Source organism: Lagopus leucura, unplaced genomic scaffold (assembly GCF_019238085.1).
Source record: "Lagopus leucura isolate 7727_CA_CO unplaced genomic scaffold, USGS_WTPT01 Super-Scaffold_100030, whole genome shotgun sequence".
Classification (NCBI taxonomy): domain Eukaryota; kingdom Metazoa; phylum Chordata; class Aves; order Galliformes; family Phasianidae; genus Lagopus; species Lagopus leucura.
In genome coordinates, this window is record NW_024962281.1 from 3,832,890 (window position 1) to 3,855,931 (window position 23,042).

Here is a 23,042-nt window from a genome sequence, read left to right on the forward strand (position 1 = left end):
TCAAGAAGTAACAGAACCTATTTCAAGCAGACAGGAAATGAAGATATGCTGAAAAGAGGAGGACACTTATCCTTCTCACAGACAAAAACTGTGAGGAGAAAGAAAAGGCTGAGAAACAGCCAATTACAAAACAATGTCTTCCTGTTACAGTTCTCATATTAACATTCTAGCACTGCTTAATACAGCAGAAGTTCATACTGTGGGCTACGTTACTGTCACAGCCCTAGACCCTCTTTTCCTCACAAAGCCTTTATTAAAATAGATGCTATTCTAACCAGTGCTATGCTTGTTGATGCACTAACTTACTTCAGCAGAAGGAAGGGCCAGTACCTGCAAAAAGAGAGAGAAGTCAGAAATAAGTTGCAGCAAAGCACACAAAAATTTCTCTGCATGCCTTCAAAGCATGCACAGCAGAATAGAACTGTGCAAAGCAACTGAACCATGTGAAGCTGCATCAGAGCTATTAAGAAGACTGATGCCACAAGCACTTTGCTGAAGTCACTGCAAGCCATAATTTCCATATACAGGAAGCTCTTCCTCTCACCTGAACACTTTCTTCCTCCTCAGTTACAGTATCACGTTTCATATCTTCGCTGCCTAAATCTGTGCTAACCAATACTTCAGAGCAGTCTCCCGTGTTCTCACTGCTACCAACGTCATTATTTTCAATAACATCATTCCTAAAGAAACAAACAGTAAAACATCAGTAACCTGTTCTCCAGCCCTCAATCAACCTTCATATAGCTTATAAACACTTTTGAGATTTTCTGCAACAGCATGTGGTAGATATATGAAAGGATTTATCCAAAACTACCTTGACTAGATGGAGTTGCTTGACTGCACTCCTCTCAACACTGCAGTCAGCTAATTTAAGTTAGTATCAAAGTGCTCCCTTCACAGATAAATCCCGTTATTTCTAACATTTTATATTCCTAGCATTCAACTTAAGGTTTGTAAAAGCACATCCACGTTAAAACTAACTTACACCATTCCTGTTTGTCCATACAGTCTTTATATGTCAGCATGTCTGTCACTATGATTCCATAATTCATGCAAGCCATTGACTTCTGCCTTTCTTCTCCTCCCTCAGGTAACTCCAAACTACTTTAAAAGCATTTCTAGATACCAAACAGGATGGTCTGTAATTTTACACTTCAGTTACGTTTTCTTTAATTCCTGTAATTATTTTGTTATACCTAAGAAATCCACTCCTGAGGACGGCAGCTTTTAGTTATTTATTTAGCTATGCATCTGTCTTTTGCACAATATGTTGACTGTACTGCTTTAAAGAACCTGGACGACCTCTTTCAAGAATGCTATCATGTATCATCTATTACAGTTAATCCACAGTGGAACGACACAGAAGCATCTGAAGTAGAGGCAGTGCCAGAAGGGCATATTGGGTTTCAGACCTGCAGTGATGGTACTTTTAGCCTCTGCTTCTGTGAAGCCAGCCAGACTTAAAACACTTATGCCATAACTAATGGATTCAGCTGCAAGAGGGAATGTTCACCCACTTGGAGTTTATATCAAAGAAATTAGATCTGTAACCCTGAAATTCAACTTACAACAACTGAACATTATGAGGAGTGATTACTACCTTTATGATCTCTTACTAACTTATCTCTGACAAGAATCTGGACTAAAGACTTCTAAAAACAACAGATATAGAAAACACCATTTGACTCTCTGAACACTCCACACCATTTCAAGCTCTGACCCTAAGGAACTTATGTTGCAAAGCCCTACTTAATGTCACGTTTTGGAGTTCGGAATTAACTGTGATCATTTATTTATATTTAATAAAACATCAGCAGGTCAGAGCGTCTCAGTACTGCCCTGGAAGTCACTACACCCATAAACACTAAGATCTGTAACAAAAACTGATCAAATGAGACTGAAGTCCTGCACAAATACATCTACAGTGCTCATTCTATCTGCTGTTAGCGGTTTTACTGACTGCCAGCTATGGAAGTACAGTAGCTATGTTGATGTGGAACAGCATGGTAAGGAAACTGAAATGGCACCTACAATAAACATATATGGTACAACTGAGTCACAAGTAACATTAAATGAGATAAAGACTGGGACAAATAAAGTCTTCTGCTACTTGCATGGAATTCAGCAGTAAAGTAGCTATGCTTTGCAATTTGTAGCAATATAAGAGCAACTTAGAATACTTGCTTCAAGAGCTGTCTGTTATTTCTGCAGGTTGAAAGCTGATTTGACTTAAAAATTTCTTTGAAATTTCTATGCTAATAACAGAAGTCCTAACTTCTGCTTCTGGTTGAGGGGCAATGGGGTAGTTTTGTTTGGAAGACCTAAAATATACAATCCTCTACAATTTAACACCAATACAAACAAGTCTTACTGGTTGTTAGATCCTTCCTCATCCCCGCTGGGACTTTTTGCATCATTGTTACAGCCCAGTCTGTGTTGCTGTATTTGTTTAAGATCATTATCTAAGCTGCTCTGCAGGTCGAAAAGGTGCTGTTCCACAGCTGCTCTGATTGTTCGTTCCAAAATGCTAGAAAGAAAAGCCACAGAATTCATATCAAAAATCCTTGTCTCCATTGATCAACTATGCAGAAGGGTGAAAACAACAGTTGAATCTTTGATGCCAAATACTTCAAGGAAAAGAAAAAAAAGCAGGTTAACTATTCTAGGCAATAAGGAGTACTGAAACCACTATATTGTATTGAGTAATAACCAAACAGGAAAGTATCTTAAAAGGAACAGGTTACCATGACTACAGTTAACAAGAAAACCAAAACACGATACCCCAAACTGTACAAAACCTAAACACAAGTATGCAACAAGCAAATCCTGCACCTATAGCAGGTCAGAGCCAACCATGGAGCATGTATCACCTCAGCACAGTTGGCTGTAGCACCTCTTGAACAGGACTGCAATTGTAAAAGGCAAGATCCAACAAACAGTGGAGACATTAAGCCTGTACCTGATGAAGGACACAGGGTATACCTGCAGGTATGTCAGCAACAGAACGTTCTCTAAAAGCACAATGTACCAAGTGTACTTTTTAGCCAGATTATCCAAAGCAAATTAAAATTAGGGCTATAAAATTGTGTTTTAATTTTCCTCCACATCTGCGCATGCAATTCTTCAGAACTGTACTATAAACAAAGTTGGTGCTGAAAACACATTGTGAAAACAATTATAAAGCCAAAGGAAATATATAATTATAAAAACAAAGGGATTTGGAATCTAAATTTTACCACACTGCACTCTCATGCTTCTGCAGTCAACACTGATGGCATGTTAAGTTTTTCTGCAATATGTTTCACTCATAACTCATCATCAAACCTACTGCATTTGTTCTTTTAAGACAATATACTGATATATGCTATAGCAACAACACAATTCATACATTATACACTGTTGTTATACTTACTCTGCAGAGGCTGGCAAGATGCTTATGGGAGAAATATGAGCACTGCAATACAGAAGAAACAAGTTGGTGAAATGCAAAACTTGGCATATTCAATAGAAGTCTCAAAAACAATAGAAAACAAATTTGAAAATACTGAAAAACTACATGCAGCAAAGCTAATAAAAATTGAAAAAACCTGAAGCAAAGTAAATCCTTATTTACAGTCCCTGTAAGATTCCTCCATCAGACAAAGTGGAACGCCATCACAAAACAAAGTTGTCTAGGCAGCAGTGCAGGTTTCTGCCTCCCAAGAGCCAATATTCAGTCCATTAAGAAGCTGTAAGAGGCATGGTCTTTCCCATGGGAAATATTAATCGCTTAGTCTGAAAAGACTTCCTGACACCTTGCTTAAGAACGCAGATTTTAACCTTGCTGCCTCAAGCAACTTCCAAAGTACTTTGCTTTCCTTCACTGTTGCAGTTCATAGGGACTTTTCCCTGCCTGTCAGACCGTCGCACAATTTCACTCTGCAACATTCAACAGATCTGCAGTATTCTCCAAGGACAGCTAGATTTCAAGTACAAGGCAGGCACTTTCCAGAGGTTTTAAGAGACGAGTTAGCCACTTGTAAAGCACTTTGGAACCTCCTAACACAATCTACTTTTTACCACATAGCAGCACTGCTGACAGCCACAGTGGTTTTTAAAAATGATTTTCACGAATACATGAGGGAGCAGAGCAAAACTGCCCCCTCACTGGGAGCTGAACAGGTACCTCTGCAAGATGGTTCTGGCTGATATTAGCTCTGTTTGTACTCAAAAAATCATTTGGTGGTCTCTCTGCTTAACTAAGAATAGCTTTAATACAGCAAGAAGTATCTTGCTTAGATCTCAGTGAGTTCACCAGCAGTTCTATACCCACCACTAGAGAGGTGAAACAATTGGACCACCTCAAACAGACTTTCTACTTCTTCTTCTTCTAAGTAGCTGCAACACAAGCCATAAAGGACCTGCTTGCCAGCTCGATATTTAAACACATTAACACATTTTCCTCCAAACCTACAAGTGGTAAGGCGTTTGTCTCGAGTTGTGAACATGTTTTATTGGTGTCCATACACAGAAGTTCCGCATAGCCCTACTGCTTGTACAAAGTGCTTAAGTCTTCTGATAAACTTCTGCATCAGCATGATTTGAAATAAAAAGTGAAGGGGCAAGGCTGTGAATAAGTTCAGCCCTATGAACAAGGTAAGAGAGGAGAATGAGAAAATTTCAGAGGAAAAAAAAAAAGATTTCAAAACAAGACGGATGTACTTAAATATTGGATATGGGTACTTTCAGCAAGTTCTGTAAGGGCTGCATTACAAAAGGTATGCTTACTTTTCAAAAGTTCTAATATACATTCACTAAAGATCCATTTATTAAACAGTTGCTCCCCAGGACACAGCAGGGGAAAAAGAGGCAATCAGAACACAAAGCACTGCAACAGCAGTTGTGAAAAAGAACAAAAAAACTGAGTCAAGGGCACAAGTACAAAAACTATTTATAGGAAACTGTGATGACCTGGCATCGTTTTGTTTTACCACTATCACTTGAGACAATGAGGAACTGTGTCGGGAGTGGGGAGAATCAAGCCCATCTCCAAAGAATCCAAAAGATTTCAGGCATGATTGACAACAAAATTTTCCATCTTACTGCATAACCTTCAGCCCCACAGCGGAGGATGATTCACCAGTGCTTCTCATAAACACCTTTAGATGCGTTAGAAGTACTCAGCAAAAGATGTGCAGAACTCAGCAGCATACCAAAGCCTGAACAATCCTCTTACTATGTAAAGAATTATCCTATGTCTTTAACTAATCACTTCAGCAATTAAGCACTTCTTGCAAGAAACGTGTCAATCGCTCTTAGCTGAAAACACATTGCAACTTTGGAACTAAGAGCAGTTCAAGATTATTTGTTTAAAAGCTGTAACTTATACTGCTACACAGTCTTAATGCAGCATGACACAGCAAGACACACAAGGTAAAGTCTTTTGTTTCACAATGCTAGCCCACCCCCGAGACTCCCCTTCGCACCCATTAAGAGTCCTTGTAAATATCCTGTGATAGAAAAATGCATTATCTACAGATCAAACATTTCAAAACTTTTCTTGCTAATACACTGACAGTACACAGACTTATTTCTCATTGAGAACAAAAGCAATTTTGACATTATTCCATTTCACAATATCCCCAGAATACATTCATCTCGCATAACGCTAAAAAGCATTATCTGCATTCACAAAGCAATGTTTTCCTTCCATGCATTTACCTGTGCAGCAGGACTTTACAGGCCATCCTGATTATTTTTGCTATTCCAAACGAACACTTCATGTAAAAATGCTTCATTTGAAAGAGAGCAAAGTGTGCTGTTGGCTGTAGGTTATGCATAGTGCTCCTGTGGATTCAATGGCTGCCTGTCAGGCAGCACTTCTGGAGTGCTGCACTAAACCCTGCAGTCTAAATAGAAATAGACTGCAACATGAGGTCACTCCTGACAATAAGCTGCCCAATCAAGACTTGAAAGCTTTTCTAACATGTTGTTCACATATTTTCCAGGGTAGAAATAGGAAAAAGTATTTAGATGTTTGAAGAGAGAGCTAAGCTAAAAGCTGCAATATATTTTCTAGCAATTCAAGCACTTGTTATATTTGTTATATTTAATTGGCCTCAATATATATAAATTTTGTTCCTTTGTTACCATTTCTCTCCTTTCTCTCTTGGATTGAACTAATGAAATAAAACTGGATTATATACCACAGAAGTAGTGAGGAGTTCACCCTCATCATTACATTCCATACAGACAAAAGCAAACTGCTCGCAGACCTTTCTGCTTGTCACATCTCACCTCTTTACACACAGCATTTTGAAAAGCCCAAAGAACACATCAAGGAGATTTCACCTCAGGCTTGCAACTGATGATATTTGAGATGAACAGCAAAGAGTAAACCGAACGTTATCTGGCAAACAGCAGCAGGGAGAAATTCAGCACACTGACAGCTAAGGACTCCAGGGTGATTATTTCAACGGCACATCTTATGTCAGCTTCAGTGCTGAGTCAGGAATTCTTCTCTACAGAAGTAAGGACAGCAAAAACTGACAGAGCCATGTTGAAAAGGCTTCTGATAAGGGAGAACACGTTTCCTTTACATACACCGTGTCAGCTCGTGCACAAACGCTCCCCGACCGCATAACAGACTGAAGGATCACTCAACAGGTTCACTTCAAATACCAGTCACCAAATCAAACTGCATGAATGATTTTCCATATCCTCACCTCATCTCTCTCAGAGAAACCAGCACCACGCAATTCACGACTGTCATGTTTTACAAAGAACAAGTAGGATGAGTGGAAAAAAAGTGAATAGAGGTAGCAAGGCAAGTTGTAAGTTGTAGCTCAAATAGCTAAAAGGAAGGTCGTGTGTCCTGCTGGAGGAATCGGAACAGATGATGGGCATGCAACCTCAGCCTTTCCTTTTCTCTGGATAAAGAGATCAGAACTATACAAGGCCTTGGTTCCCAAAACCTGACAACAGCAAGGAGGAAACAGAACTCCAGGTTAAGGAATGCTAAGAATCATATTTAAGGCTCACTTCTCCTTCCTCTTCCCTTTATAAACTGCTGCATGCCCTATGCCAAGACAAGCACCCGACCAATCTGCATTAATATTTATTCAAAAAATAAAATAAATCAAGAAAGTAAAATGCAAAGAAGGCCATTAAATGTGTGTTCTGAACACTTCTCAGTTCCCCAAAATATTTACAGCAGAAGTTGAATAAAATATATTTCCTCATTCAGTTTTTTGTTTTTTTTTTCAGATGCTTCCTGCAGTTATTCTGGTTTCACAATAAAAATTATCTCTTTTCTTCAGCAGGATTCCTCCTTATGCTTTCCCACAAATAATGCAAAATGCCAACCATAATTAACGCTTATTAATTTTTAATTAACCCTAAACATCTTGTAAAATGATTTTCTCTTCAGGCTAGTGACTTTCAACTCCTAAACTTGTTTAGTTCATCACTACTGCTGCGCTTGCACATTCCCCAAGCATCTGAATGCCTATGAATAGTAAAATTGCTTTAAAACCTCCACTGGAAGACAGAGTTCTCTAGCAGAATTCCAGTTTCCAGAAGCTTTTTTTTTAGTCAAACTAAAACTGAGCAGCTGGATCACTGATAAGGACACAATTATAATTTAAACGTGACTCTTGTTTTCTAACTCAATTATTTTATATTTTAAAATCCCTGCAATGAAGAAAATGCATAGTGCAGCAGCTGAACAGAGTTCAACCAGAAATCCCTGCAGTCATGAGACCTGTCAGCCTAAGGCACTAACCCCCCTCCTGGATTTCCCTGTGCTTCTTCTACTTTCAATCAGACTTCTACCACCTCAGCCCTCCCTTTTAGGTGCTTCCTGCAATGCCCAGACCAAAACAAATGCTGCAGAGGGCCAAAAAATAAAATTCCCCAAACAGAAATCATGAATTGTAAGTACAAATAAAGCAGACTTAAAAAAAACTTGTCTACTACAAGCAAATAAAACAAAGCTGCACGTTACAGGCAAGCACAAACTCGCTTCTGTCCAAGATGCATGTCGTTCCTGAGGACAGAAAATTTACTGAGAAAATACCACTTTATAGCATCAATAAAATACGCTCTTTTTCCTTCCTCCTCTGCACAAATCCTACATAACCCAATCTGAGTTCCACAGACCTTCTTCTGCTGAATTTGGGAGCAGTTATTTTATTCCTCATTTTACTGCTACAAGAACTGCACCTACTTTGAAAGCCTCCTTCATGGGCACCACAACAGTCTGAGGGTTTCCTCCCTCACGCACCACAACAGACTGCATTCCAACGAAGAAACAATTACCTTGTGGATGCTGTAACGCTCCTGGAATCCGAGATGCTCCCTGTCACATCTAGATGCACCACAGCTGGCCGCTCAACAGGTTTTTCTGTGCCATCCTCTGGAAGTTCTTCAGACTGCTCAAGCTTTATATCTTCCTCCTCTTCCAAGAGATCATTTATCTGTACAAAGATTTATTCACAATTAATGGCTTGTAAATTTCTTTTAAGAGCTCCAGGGAATTAGAAGCACAAGAGATAAAAACAGAATACTTATAAAAGGACAGTATTCCTCAAGAACAGGTATCCAATATTTGCTTTTACATAAAATGTTCTACATAATGCAATGTAATGTAATGTTTTTACCCCTTTCTTCTGTACTTGCAAGAGAATGTAGCAGTGAGCTAAGGGGTAAGCCAGCTGCACAGTTGGTTGCACTCAGGGAGACCCTGCTTCCCTAACTCCACTCAGCCTTGCAGTGGCCCTGCAGGGAACAGGACCCAAGCAAAGTGTGCTGTTGACATCTGGTGGAGACACCATGAAATTCAAGGGGGACACTGCCAAGTCTCAAAATTTCAAGAAAAAACAAACAAACAAAACCACAGCAGCACAAAACACAAGAACAAAATGTAACCACAGCACACAAACACAGCCTCCTTGGGAAGTGCTTTTGCTAAAATTCATAACAAACCAGAAGCAAGTCAGTAATTCTCAAGCATGAGAGCCAACCAACTATAAAGAGCATTCATCCCAACCTAAGACAACAGTTCTCTGGTTCAGGCTGCAGGAGTTACAGCCCTGTCGTATTTAGCAGCTTCCTGCACCCAGCAGGACTAAGTCAGCTTTCAGTGCTAGACATATTCTTGCTGAGAGCTGAAGAGACAGCAAACATTGCAAAGCTGCAGCGTTTTGCTGCAGAGCAGAAGTCGCTCAGCCCAGAACTGGCTGCCCACGCTTGCTAGTCTGGATGAACAAACAAAATGTCTCCTGCAGCAAAGAGGAAGCAACCAGCTTAATTGCCTTACTTGCCTTGGGTAAGCTATTACTGTTGGTTCAGTCCATATATACTTTTCTAGGTGGACAGCTATACTTACTACCAAGCAACAATTTTGCAAATATATCCATATTAAGAAAATCAACGTAAGGAAATACCAGGTTTTGTCAGTTTGCAAGGAACTACCAAAAGGTGTATTATATTTCAACGTATCTTACATAAATATGTGCTATAACGGATACTTCAGTGATACAACATTGCCACTTAAAATATTCCTACCTGCTCAGTTATTGAGCTTAAATCATTAGTCGATGAAAAATCTTCCTCTTCATTTTCAAAGAATTCATAGTAGTTCTCCAGAAGTCCCGCCATTATTCTGCTAACTATTTCTTGTTCCTTCAGATCCTCCACATCTGTGTAAATGCTAAACATTTCAATATCGTTTTAGAGGAAAAATTTAAATCCAACTAATCCCCAAAGCTTCTGCAAATGGCTTCCATTGCAAATGACTGCACTTCACAGCATTATCCCTACGCCATTCTGAGCACCCAATTTCAAGTATACCTTCACACCACTGCATTGTAGAACTTTATAGTACTTTATACTTCTGAGTGATGATGAAACAACTAATTAGTTAATTAACTGTTCATGAGGGAGGATTACAACTCAAAAATTTCCCTGTTGAAAGGAAATACCAGGATATGTTGTTATTTGACAGCTTCCTTCCAGATTTCTTTTTTTTTTTTTTTTTTTTTTTTTGCTGCTAATAGTAATAAATAAAGAAAAAACTGAACCTCAAAGAAATAACAATAATATGGCAACCAAACCCGTGGTTTAGATCCAAGCAAAAATTTTGCAACAGGTGGCAGAGGGGAAGCACAGAAAGACACTGCACAAAGCATCCAGCATACGTGCTGCAATTACACAGGGACTAGGAGAGGCTCTGGATTACAGTTCTCCACCACCAGATTCACATAAAAGCATCGCATAAACCTTTATAATCCACTTACTGAAAAACATCTGGGCCAAAGACTGCAGCCAAAGAACTTGCTGACCAAATTTCTTCATGATGCGATGCTACATTGGCTAAAAATTTACACAGAAACTTTAACAAGCTGTAATTAACAGGTGGAAGCTGCTGCAAGAGGAACCTCAACTTTCTTCCAAATTCATCTTCATTATTATAATCTGGAAAACATAATAAAAAATATTTAATTCACAAAATTAAGATAACATAATGCAGAAAAGAAGATAATCAACCTCTTGACTTGTGCTTCTACTCCAGAAGTAATTGCTGTCCTTTGGCCAGTTCACAGTCTATAAAGTTGTCAGAAATTGAGTTACATTTGTCCCGAGACTGAGATTTTTGTGCTCTGTTTCTCTCAGAAAGAACTACCCCAAAACCCAAAGTTTCACTGAGCTGTTAGGTTAATCTTAGCTTACCAAACAATACAGATCCTCCAAAGACACATCCATACCCTATTTATGGTATGTTACAAAAACTCCTAAAACTCTGTGCATTTCTATAAGCAGTTCTTCTACCTAAAGCAGAGCTCTATGACTACCAGACAGTGAAAGTATCAAAAAAAAAAAAAAAAATCAAAAAGGAAACCAAACCTCTAATTATAATATCAGGAAACAACATTTAAGGGTTCACCTGCACCAAGGAAATCAAAACAGGCACATTTAAGCTTTCTGAAATGGCTTTGTTTTACACTTAAAAAAAAAAAAAAAAAAAAAAAAAAGCAGTATAGACAGTTAGCTGACACTTGAATTGAAATACAGAGTTTCTCTACAATTTTAACCAATGGGAAATCTGTGGGAATTACTGCTGTGCGAGTCTTTCCCCCCCCAAAAAAAAGCCACATTCAAATCCTTCCACTGGCATCTATTCAAAAGGTGGGGGAGACCATGGGTTCCACACTGTAGCTTACAAATGAAAGAAGGAAATTTACTGTCACATCACAGGAGTCTACCACAACCTCATTTCCAGTCCTGGTAAGTAACACTGCAAATCACAGTGCATAGCAGCATTAGCTGACAAAAGAGCATCTAACAGCTTTCTGCATTACCCTGTTGAAAATCTTTTTATTTATCATCTTTTTCAAGAAAGAAGGGGAAAAAAAGTTCACGAGCTACCCAGTGAACTAGGACTTCAGCAATGTGAAATGAAATAGCAAACGTGCCACTAATGAGATTTCATCCACTGGCATCCACTTCAGTTTCTCACTACTGCACACAACAAATACACAAAGCAGAACTTCAGGTTTTAACACGCTTCTCTGGACAGAAGCTTTCAAATATTGTTTCCTGCAGAAAACTATTCAGTGCCTTATAGGAAAGGCATCAGCGCTCAGCCTCTGCTCACCAATTACCCAGATAACCAGCCAGTGCTTAAAGCTCCAAAATCATGCAGAAGCAGCTTCACACTGCTGCACGTGATCCCATGGTTCAGCACTTCCTAAACGCGACGTAAATCCTGCCCTGAAGAAATGGTACCAACAGAAACTCAACAGCAAATCAGAGCCATGACTCTTATTAAGGAAAACAAAGCCGAGCGCTTGAAAAGGAGTACGAACCAACAAAAAGAGATGAACAGAACTCCTGTGGATTGTGATGTCAAAGAGCATGGAAACTGGCACAGCTACCTTTTGAGGTTGGTTCATTAGCAAAGCACCACAAGACACTCTCACTAGTCAAGTTATGAACTCCAACACCCAGACAAAAACACGTACGAATTTAATAGTGGCCTTGTCTCTTAAAAATAAATACCTCCATCAAAAGCAGTTTTTACCTTGAGAAAGTTGCATCAAATGTATGTGCAAACTGCCTGGGATAACTGGCTCTGGAAGTTCCTGAAGAAAAAATCTAAGAAGACTGATAGCTGAGGGTACATCTGCTTCTTTAACCAGGTCCACATCTTCTCCATTATCATACCGTTGCCGAAGCCACTCCACTGTCTCAGCGTTCCCATTGACTTGAAAAAGTCCTTCTTGTTCCAGACCCCCTGAGTTAGAAGGAAGCAGCAAAAATAAGTTTTAAGATTTGGTATGGATAGAACTATCAGAAACTACTGACAATCAGATATGTACAACTTGCACACTGAATTAAAGATTGTCATGACCACAGTTGGACAAACCTCTCCTAAACACATTCTTATGTCCAGCTAATACAATAATAAGGTAAACATTACTGGAAATGGTGTAGTTTTGGCACTGCTAAAGTTCCCTACTGGTGTAATTGCCCTTCATATCCTCCAGAACACAGTGGTAATCAAACAATACCGAAAAGGTGTATCACTAAAAGAAAAGCACACAGAAGGAACCACAGCCAATTAAAGACAAGTAACTAAAAATAAACACTAGTCAAAACCAGTCTATTTTGCAGAAGTGACAGATGAGTATATTATTTAAAACACATCAAGATAATACATACCATGTTCCTCAATATAGTCCACTACATGGCGGACTATGAATGGAACCTCATTGTCTGGTTGCCCTTCTTGCTGCAGCTCATCAAGTGGAATTCCAAATATTTTGTTAGCAAGAACAGAGTTGCAGTTACTCAAGGAAGGGGAGGAGCTCTTCCTCATATCTTTTTGCAGCCAAAAATCAAAGCTGTCTTTTCTGTCAAAGAAGAAGAATCATAACTGAAGTCATACTTCATTGTACAGCGTTGAGTGCACTGATCTCTAACAGTGCATTTTAATTATCAAATGCAAACACACTCCAGTTTCTCTCAGTCTGGGCACCCATATAATGAAAAGTTCTGTAATGACTCCAAATCCAGGTAACCAGATGAGTCACAACTGATGACGTGTTCTGATCAGTTCTCAGCAGAGCACTGACAAGAATGCAGCAGCAAAAGAAGTTAATCTTCTATCATACCTTTGGAGAGCCAGGTCATTCACCATATTGACTGTATTTATCAGTCAGGCTTTGAAAATGACTCTCAAAAGACACTCAAGAGGAAACGAAAATAGTGGATAATTCCAAACCGAAACCCCAGTGTTAAGTGATGCGAGATGTAAATATTTGGTGATACAAAACCAGATGCAATCAGCATCTCGTACATTTGGCATTTTCTGATCTACACAATGACATTTTCAACACCTGTATCAAATTCAAAATTTTACTGAATGGAAAAAAAAAGTTTCCAGATGCTCAGTGATAAAATTCTCCTCATCATGCTGAAGCTCAAGCACTACTTGCAAGTTTTTGCTTGATACAGAGCACAGATAGATAAAAGCATTACCAAAGGCAGCATAAGTTACTCAGTTAAACTGCTATCCTCTCAAAACGAAGAATAATAGCAAAGGAAATAAAATGCTCTTCCAAAATAAGTGAACAACATACCTGTTTAAATGCAAGTGAACATTTTCTGGTAGATAGAATATGAAGCACGTGCTGTTAGACAAAGCAACTAAACCCTTCGCTAATGGACTGATAAACTCTGATATATTAGCACAACTCAGGTCAGTATTTAAAGAAAAGTCTGAGTGAAATAGTTGAAGAAACATACCTCAGAGTACTTAAACAGCCGAGTTTGAAAAGTGTTTTCTGCGCCAGCTGCCCTCACTGACCAAGCATTCTTTTGTCATTTATGGTTGTTTAAGATTATGGCAAAAGATCAGCCTGTAGTTCCTCATTGAAGAATAGCAGAACTCTATCAGTACTTCAGCAGTTAATCTGAAAAGAAGGAAATCATGATTAGACTGTAACGTTTTCAACAGTTTTAAACTCAATTACAAGTCTAAACAGCACATCTGAGGAATTCTCCTCACCAAATCAACAGTCTCTTGCTCTGAACATAAAAACACAACGAGCACAATTAGTACGTGTCATGCGAGAGGACGCAGAAAGCAAGTCCCCCTTCTTCATTTAGGAGTTAGCCAACTTCTGCTTTAAAGTTAGCATGGAACATCTTGGTCGTAACAATTATGAAATGAAATTCTGTGTTTTCCAGACTCATTCATTCTTTGCCTAAGTAGGTTTGACTCTGACAGGTATGTTTTAAAGTACTTACCATAACAAAACATTTAATAGCTAAGCACTGGTTTAACACACTGACTTCAAACCTAAGCCAATTTTCATCAGCACAGGTCTTTTCTATCAGATTCACTACCTGCCCTCCCCTGTCTTTAAGGGAAAAATGCCCTTCTCTACCTTTAAAATACATGCAGTGAAACCTTACAGTTTCAAACTCTAAGATCAGTACAGGAATTCAGCTGGCTGACTTTTTAGAGGTACCCTCCCTCTTTTCATTCCCCCACATTGGCTCTGCTTATAATCCACATCAGAACAAATTAATTTCATCTTCCCCTTCAAAGTTCTTACAACTGGCTGCTCTCATTTCAGCACAAAAACGCCAAGTCCAACCATTAAGAATCCAGTTTCCCTCCTATTCTTATTTTTGAGTAACACTTTCCTGCTCCCAATCCTCCCCAGATTACATCCATCTTTTGGAGGTGTTTGCCATGTAAGACTACTTCACCACCATCCTCAACAGTTCTTGCAGTAAGGCCTATAGGTTTGGAAATCTTTGCTTATCAAAGCAAGCAGAACTGACCAAAATCATCCCCTGTTGTCATCTCCATCATCCCACATTATGCAAAGGTTGTAAATCTGTTATACGCCTTACATACATGGATCCTGGCCTGAGATCCAGACTCCAGCTGTGCTGACAACAGAAAATGAAGAGTGATGTTCCAGTCAACAAGCTTCACTATTGTCACCAATCATCTTCCAATCTGTCACTGGGTGTTCTTGGCTACTATAGGATGCCGACAGACTTCAGCATTGAACGAGTTTCATTTCATGACTCTGTTATATTTCATGAAGACGCTGCCCAGCCATTCTTCTTCTGGGTGTATTAAGTGTTAGTCAGCATAACCTCGGCACAGCAGTAGATTTTAATCAATCCCCAGGCATTGTGTGAGTTGTAAAACACGGAGCTGGAGCCACTCACTGTTCTCACATTCTCCCCAGGTGAGTCTGCCCACAACGAGCCAGGATGGCTCTGTTAGCCAGGATTAGCCCAGCTGCAGGGTTAATGGCAGCTGGGAAAACCTTTGATGGATGTGCCACAATGCTTCAGGCTGCCTCGCTAAAACAAACAAACAAACAAAGCCTCAAAACCAACAGCACCTAATAAAAAGAGCAAATTAGAAGAAACCGCTCTGTTATACCACAGCGCCGAGCTGCAGCTCTCATACCAAGAGCTGTGCTCAGCACAGAAACATCAGCCATTTCTCCCCAGGTGCACAGCACTGACAGGCTTCCCAGGTAGCAATTTCATTCAGGAGACACGGAGAAGAAAGAAAAATTAAAGACTTTACTTTAGCTTGGCAGTGTAACAGTGAAGTTCAAACAGCCTGGATATGTCACTTTTTAGAGCAAAACCAGATTTACAAGCCAAGTTTATACTTCAAACCAAGTTGTATTCAGCTCATCATCACCCAGATGAACAAGGGAGAGCCCGACTTCCACCCTCACACGTGCTCACTGAGCAGACCATGGGCACTGCTTTCTTTTCAGCGTGTTTGGCTTTGGCTGCAATATTTGAGATTCACTGCCTTTAGAAAAAGTGAGACATTTAAAAAGCAAAAGTTAAGCTGATTGTCATTACATTCTCTCGCCTTTTATTTCCACCATTCTACAAATGAAAGACAGGCTCAAACACTGTCAATAATTAAATACACTTTTTTTAATATTAACATGCTTTGAATCAGGATGTACATTCCATGAAGAGAAGTCTAACAAGTAGGGTATGATTTCAGCCCTTCAGTACTTAGAGTCCGTATGGAGCCTCTACAACTACCAGGCAATACTGAGCCCTTTCATTTTTTCCTTTTAAGTACCATGACCAAGCATTTCAGCAACCAGAAGCTGATCCATTCCAATACTCCTGCACATAACCCAGCTGTCTGGATAAGTGCTTTCCCCCAGGTCACAACCTACACGCTTCACAAGTCCACAGAAAGTTCACAAGAAACACAGTGATACAAAAACAGGATAAAAAGATATAAAACCCAACTGCTTTGTGCTCGATTATAAATATTTTGGTTGCACCTCTCCCAGCCTCCCTCCCTTTAGCTCTGCAGATGCACACAGCTACCCACAGCTCACAATAATGTTCTACAGCAAACTAAGAACAGCCCTCCTTGTTACCACTATTCCAGCAGTTTAAAAGAGCACATCTCCATGCAACACCTTGAGCTTAAACAGCTGAAGTATGAGAGGAAGGCAGTTTCGTTCTGTATTGTATACTATCATCTGTTTTATATTTTAAAATATACTTTTTTTTAATTAAGTAAGTACTTCACAGAGTCTGCTGGGAAAACAGCACAAAGAGCCTCATTTTGCCATCATAACAGCATTCACTTATCTTGGCAAGTGAAGAAGTATTCACACCCACACATGAAATGCCACTAAGGAAAACACAGCGTACGTGGCTAACCCTCAATATTTGAGCAATATGCATGCAAGTTCAGGTTTAAATTTGGTTCAGCTTTTACATCTCTGGCTGAAATACAGACGACCAGGTGTCATTTTAACTGAAAGCCCCTCCAACTTTCCTTAAAGTAAGGGAATGAAAAACAAGAAGTAGAAGTAAAAACACACTACAAAGAATGCCAGAAACTGAAACTGTGCTACAGGAATGAAAACATCCATTCTGCATTTAGAGTTTGTGCCACAAATGTCAGCTATGCCAGCCATTCTTCAGTTGCTTTATTTCTTTATCAAGCACTTCACAGCATCTGAAAAACAAAAAACGAAGCCAAGAGCGACTGCAGATCTGCTGTTCTACAAGGCTGCCCTATAGCTGAGCACAGCCCCAGCACTCTGCCCCTTGCTCTTAGTTTTATCAAGACAAAAGGAAACTGATAACATTTTTCCTCAGTGCCACAATGACACCAACTGATGATCTCTGCCACTTATACATTCATATTTGTTGGCATTCCCAAAGGACAAAACGTCTGGGGGCAGAAGAGCTTGCGTTCTACTCGGATGCTGCTCAGCTAACAAGTTCAAATAGAACCCTTTGCTCATTTGAATTAACTCTGCCAAAGCTGAAACGATGTCAGGTGGAGGCAGGAGGAACAGCTTGGGGAAGAGAGGAAAGCAAAGAAAAACAAGCTTTAGACAAACAAACAGAAGGGCCACCATCTCAGGACACAAAAAAGGACAAACACCACTTGTCTCAAGAGCGCAGCTCAAAGCACGTTGAGAGCTGTGTAAGTGCTTGAGTATAAATAGATACAGAATAACCTCTGCAGAAAAAGAGCTTCCTGCTTTAAAGCTACATTAAAACGCTTAGCATATTTGAAACTCAGAAGTTACTTGAAATGCTTTACAACCAGGAAGATCAGGTTAAAACAGATTCTTAAAGCAAGATTTCCTCTTCTGGACCATCAGCCCCATCAGCTCGAGTGGCATTTTAGTCAGGAAATCAACAAGCAGACAAGTGGGCTCACCCAGCTCAGCAGGACAGCATTCTGTGCAACATCGTTTCCATGCCCCTGTTGGCACAATGGTTTTAAAACAAGTGTAGCTGGAGAATCCAACTTGCAGTGCTGGAGGAAAGCCTGTGCAAATAGCCATCTTGTCCAGCAGATGAGATCTCCCTGCTCCTCTTGGTGCAGTTATCTCCCCGCAGACACGGCTGCTTTCTGCTTAAATGGCAGCCAGAAGGGACCAGGCGTGTTGCACACAATCACAAAAGCACCCAGCAGAAGCAACGCCACTGTTTTAATTAATAAACTCATCACATCCATGCCTGTGCCTTCACACATACACACAAAACCTCAACAAAACGATCTGAATTTCAGCATCATCTGGCACCAGCACTTCTGAGATGGCCTCTGAAAACACTTGTTATATTGCCAACACAAGTAAGGGCGCAAAAAAATGTTACATCAGATTCAATAAAATGCAACTGCAATGCAGTTTTTGTTTCCTGGAAATACAGGAGCAGCTCCTCTAATACACAAATCAGAACTGCTCAGATTCCATCCATACGTCCTGACTACGGAAGGGGGTCAAGGAGGCAATTCATGAAAGCTCTTCTAAAGGAGATATTAATAAAACAAATGAATGTTGGAGTTCATTTTTAAAATTCACAAGTTATGAAGCCAAGCACTGATTTGTATTAAAATTCATTAAATTTTAATCTGCAATTTCAGCAGACAGAACAGGACCACACTGCCTCTAAAAAAGCCCATCATCAATATGGATCTTCTGGAGAGGCACAGCCCAGTGTCTGGAAACAGGGACAAGCAATAGCTGGACTGAATACAACAAATAGGAAGGAAACCTAAGAAACTTCAGACTTTAAGCTGCAAATGAAACAGTTGGCATTAATAAAGCACAGCACACAGTGACCAATTTAAGCAAGAGTCAAAAGAAGTTTACATTTTTGAAAGAGAAAGCAGAGATCACCGATTACTGACTTCCCACAGTGCTGATACACAGATACAGCATAATCTATCACTACCAGACAAAACCCGAAGGCTTCTTAGCTGCATAACAGCAATTCCTGATCCTTCTCCAATGATATTTTCACACACAAAACCAATCCTGGATATCAGGTACCAGCAAAAAGCAGCTCTTCCTGCTTGCTGCACGATACCCGCTGCCAGATTTGCTCTCAGCTGCTGCTGCCAATGCACACTGCAGAATTCTAAAGAATCTCCCTGCTCACACAGATCCCATCACATTCTTAACAGCAGCAGTTAATAAATAAAAAGGCTTTTGTATCTTGTGCAACAGCTCATGATATTCATCCTACCCACCTGCCCCCAAAGCCAGGCTTACTCCACTCACATATGCTCACGTCAGACAATGCAGAACTTCAGAGCAGCACAGTAAGGTAACACAGGAAGAAGTTACCAGCAGAACTATGCAACAAGAGAAGGTCACGTTAAAAACCAAAGGAGCTGAACAATTATCACTGCTGTAACGACAGGCTTTGGGACAGAAGTCAAACTACCACAGAGACACCAAAAAAACCCAAACTATAAATATATAATGCAGCTGATTTATTATACATAAGTTATCCTGTTACACCTAAAATCATCATTGTTGCTTCCCCTCCCAAATAGGTAAGCAGAAACAAGCTTTGGAACTCAATACATTACAAAATGTAATACAAAGCCCATTTGCTACAGAAACACTGCCTCTGTCATAACCACAACCACGTGCCATCAAAATAAAGGACAGCCTCAGCATCTCTGCTGGGGGAGGAAGGCGTTCCAATGAAGAGCTCCATTCTGCAGCAATGACTGTTTGAGCTGTCGGGGGGGATACACAACTGTTAATGCTTCATAAAGGACAACCAACGCCTCTTGTAACTTGTATTTAAAGATGTCACAGAAATCACAAGGTTAGAAGACGTGCTGCAGAGCAAAACTAAATAAAGTCACCTGATGACATTAAAAGTGAAGTTCAGCCACAAAGGGGATGAGGACAACAAAAAAAAAAGAAAAAAAGAATCTTCCAACAGACTCAGAAAGAGCACACAGGGAGAAAGAGCCACATTAATAGGAATCTAGGTCTCATTTTCCAGTTTTGTCCAGGTGTTATCAGCCCATCCAGCCCAGCACAAACTGCAACACGCTGCAGGGGAGGCAGAACACAAGAGACGCAAACAGAGAGCAGCTCACAGGGTTGGAACCCACCCTGCTCTGCTCTATGGTGGCCCCAGCCCAGCACCCCAACCAACACCACAGGTGGGAATGCACATCTTCTGCACCTCCCAGAAAAAGAAGAAAGCCAGGCACTCTGCTACATGAGTTCAGCCACTGCCTTGGTTACAAGCTGTTTGAACACAGCCATAATGCAGCATCTTCCTTTAAGCTCAGCGTTGTCTTAAAAGAAGAAAACTGGGACAAATAAATTCAATGAAAGGTCGTTTCACACATTCACAGGTGAGAGACCATAAGAGCCGAGTTGTTCACCACTGTCATAATGGGACTATTCAATCCACTGCAGTCAGAATAGGGCTCAGACCCAGCTTCACACAGCATCCATTCCTAGCACTGAGCGACCCCACCCCACACAGCAGGTTCTCAGCACAGCACTCACCATCTGAGCTCTGCTTTTTAAGGCTTCAAATGACAACGGTTCTACAAATAGAAAACAAGAACACGTACCTGAAGGTGCAATTAAAGTCACATTATTTTTCAGAACACTGATTTTATCCAAACTGACTGAGCTCTTCCAAACCCCACCAGCTGGCTGGGAAGTCAGTACAGAACTAGAGCCAAACCCAAGTTTGCTGAAGCAGACAGCTGTCGTTATTCTCAAATAAAGCTTTTTTTGCAGGTAAACTTTACAACTTACAGAAAAATAATGCAGTCAGCAAGAGACTCAGCAACGAACTGCCCCATTTTACTCTTCAAGGAGCACTGCAAAGCTTTCATGGACTGTCAGAGTTCTATTGAGGCAGAAGGCATGAGATGTATGGCCACTCTGCTGAAAACAGTGTGTAACAGTCATATAAAAAACTGTGTTACAAGTAACAAATCTCACATTCCTCAAAGAGGATAATCTGAAGACACATTTCCTTCAATTCTCTAATTCTTGCTCAGACTTTTCCACATAACTGAGTACCAATACAAGAAACAGCTGGAAGGCTTACAGTCTTCCACTCTTATAAATTCAAACACCGAATGCCTCGCCAAAAGTAACCCACCGTGCTCCCAATGGCTACTGGACTTTTGTTTTGTGTGCTCACATGGCAGCAAAGATAATGTGGTGTTATGCACAGAACTGAAGGCCAACTTAAAGGCATTCTCTCACCAGCCTCACTTCCTCTTCCTTAGAGCTGCTGCTTCTTTTAGAGAAGGAAAAAAGAAAACAACAGAAAGCACCACCTCAGACCTGGAAAGTTTTACTGACTTTCTAATGAGCCCCACAGGAGTGCATCACTGCTGAGCTATGAACATTTGACCAGAGATCAGAAGGTTGAATATTAGAAAAAGCAGCAAAGAAAACCTCCAAACAGAGCACAGGCGTTCCCAAAACTCGTCAATACCTGCTCAAAACGTATGGAACATTTCACCAGCCTCGCCTGCTTCTGCAAACATGCTGTTCTGTACGTTAGAAAGAGAAGCTTTACTGCTTGCACAACTCTCATGTCATGAGCCATACAAGACAAACATTATATCCATTCTTTTAACAAGCTGTTATTGGGTCCTGCAACGTTACTAACAGCAAGTGCAGAAGACTTCCAACTGTGTAAGAGTTTGGGGACCAAAACTATCATTTTCCTAACTCAGGAGTGGGGCACTGTTTGTATCAGAATTTGCAGGCAATATAAATAATCAGGAGCTCTTCTCAGGCAACTTCTTTGAACATAAACATAGAACACCCTACTTGACTGATCTTCCTTAAATAATGTTTTAACTGTCCAGTAAAATGCTATCACAACAATGAGGTATTTAATTTCAACACTGTAATGTTGCAAAGACCAGGAAGGGGCCTCTGGTGTGGGGCAGCACACAAAATACAGAAAATGCAGATTGAAAAGTGATTAAAAAGCAAATTACTCATAATGAGCAGTTAAACAAAATACAGGATACACAACACAAAGGGACCAACAGCTCATCTTCTTGTAATGCTGCCTTTTCCCTTCCTCTTCTCTGCTAGAAGACTGCATCGCATAAAAGACGGAAAAGCTTCTAACCTAAATGCTAACCTGAGTGACCAACTTATTCAGAGTCACATACTAACCATTCTGCCCTTGAAGACACTCAGGATTACAAGCCCTCCAAAAAGCGTGGGTTTGGATACAATCAGTTTCGGTTTTTGTTTTCAAAGGGGGCAAGGCTGGAGATGAGAGAACTGTCGGTTGCGACTCTCTTCCTTCTTTCTCTTTTCTCTGCCTTGAGCCTGACAGTGGTTAATGCACAGAGGGCACCAGGAAGACCTCACTGTGGATTTCCAGTGCTTGAAAGGAGCTTACAAGCATGAAGAGGACTGACTTTTTACACGAGCTGATAACGATAGGAGAATGGAGGATGGTCTTAGGAAGAAATTCTTCACTCAGAGGGCAGCGAGGTGCAGGCACTGATGCCCAGAGAGTGCAGCGCCCCAGCTGTGGATGTGCCCAAGGCCAGGTCGAACGGGGCCCGGGGCAGCCCGGTCTGGCAGGAGACAACCGGATGGACTCAAGGTGCCCTCCAACCCAAGCATCCTGTGATTCTATGACTTAAGGGGGCAGAAGACCAAGGAGCTCAAAAGCAAGGCAGGTTTGGTTCGAAGCCGCAGCACTCGAACGGAAGAAGCGCCCCAGCACAGGAGCGCCTCACGGGAAGCAGCCCTCAGACGGCGAGAAGCATCCGCACAGCCTGCGGAGCTCCCGAGAACAATGGAACGGGCGCCCGCGGGGGAGCCGGGCTGCGCGATCAGCGCACTCACAGCGGCACCTCGCCAGCTGGGACCCGCGCCCCGCCAGCCCGGCGTTCCGGCCGCCAGCACCGCCCGGGCGCTCTCCGGCGGCAGCGCGGCGTTTGACAGCTGCCCGCGGGCGGCTCCCGCAGCTCGGCGAGTGTCCAGAAGGTTCCTGAAGCCCGGACCGCCCCGGCAGCGGATCGGCGGGCCCGCCCGGCGGCCGAGGCGCGACCCCCGACCCCCGCTCCGCGCATGCGCCCCGCGGCCGCTCACCGTTGCCGGGTGACTCGCCCTCCCCGCCGGCCTCGGCAGCGGCAGGTTCCTCCGCCTCTTCCTACCCCGGGGGCCGGCGCGGGCCTCTGCTCGCCGCTCCGCTCTCCT

The 23,042-nt window shown here is 41.3% G+C and overlaps 1 protein-coding gene across 1 annotated transcript in view; it reads right to left on the reverse strand.

The window, feature by feature from the left end:
- The window catches only part of FAM13B (family with sequence similarity 13 member B), a 39,985-nt gene extending 16,943 nt beyond the window's left edge, over positions 1-23,042 (reverse strand). Inside the window, exons 1-11 of the mRNA XM_042881804.1 lie at positions 22,935-23,042; positions 13,789-13,955; positions 12,703-12,893; positions 12,062-12,274; positions 10,278-10,455; positions 9,547-9,691; positions 8,299-8,456; positions 3,413-3,454; positions 2,372-2,527; positions 545-680; positions 307-330 (exon numbers count right to left, since the gene is read on the reverse strand). Coding sequence (XP_042737738.1) covers positions 307-330; positions 545-680; positions 2,372-2,527; positions 3,413-3,454; positions 8,299-8,456; positions 9,547-9,691; positions 10,278-10,455; positions 12,062-12,274; positions 12,703-12,859 — 1,209 coding nt within the window. The 5' untranslated portion in view covers positions 12,860-12,893; positions 13,789-13,955; positions 22,935-23,042. The remainder of the gene's footprint in view (positions 1-306; positions 331-544; positions 681-2,371; positions 2,528-3,412; positions 3,455-8,298; positions 8,457-9,546; positions 9,692-10,277; positions 10,456-12,061; positions 12,275-12,702; positions 12,894-13,788; positions 13,956-22,934) is intronic.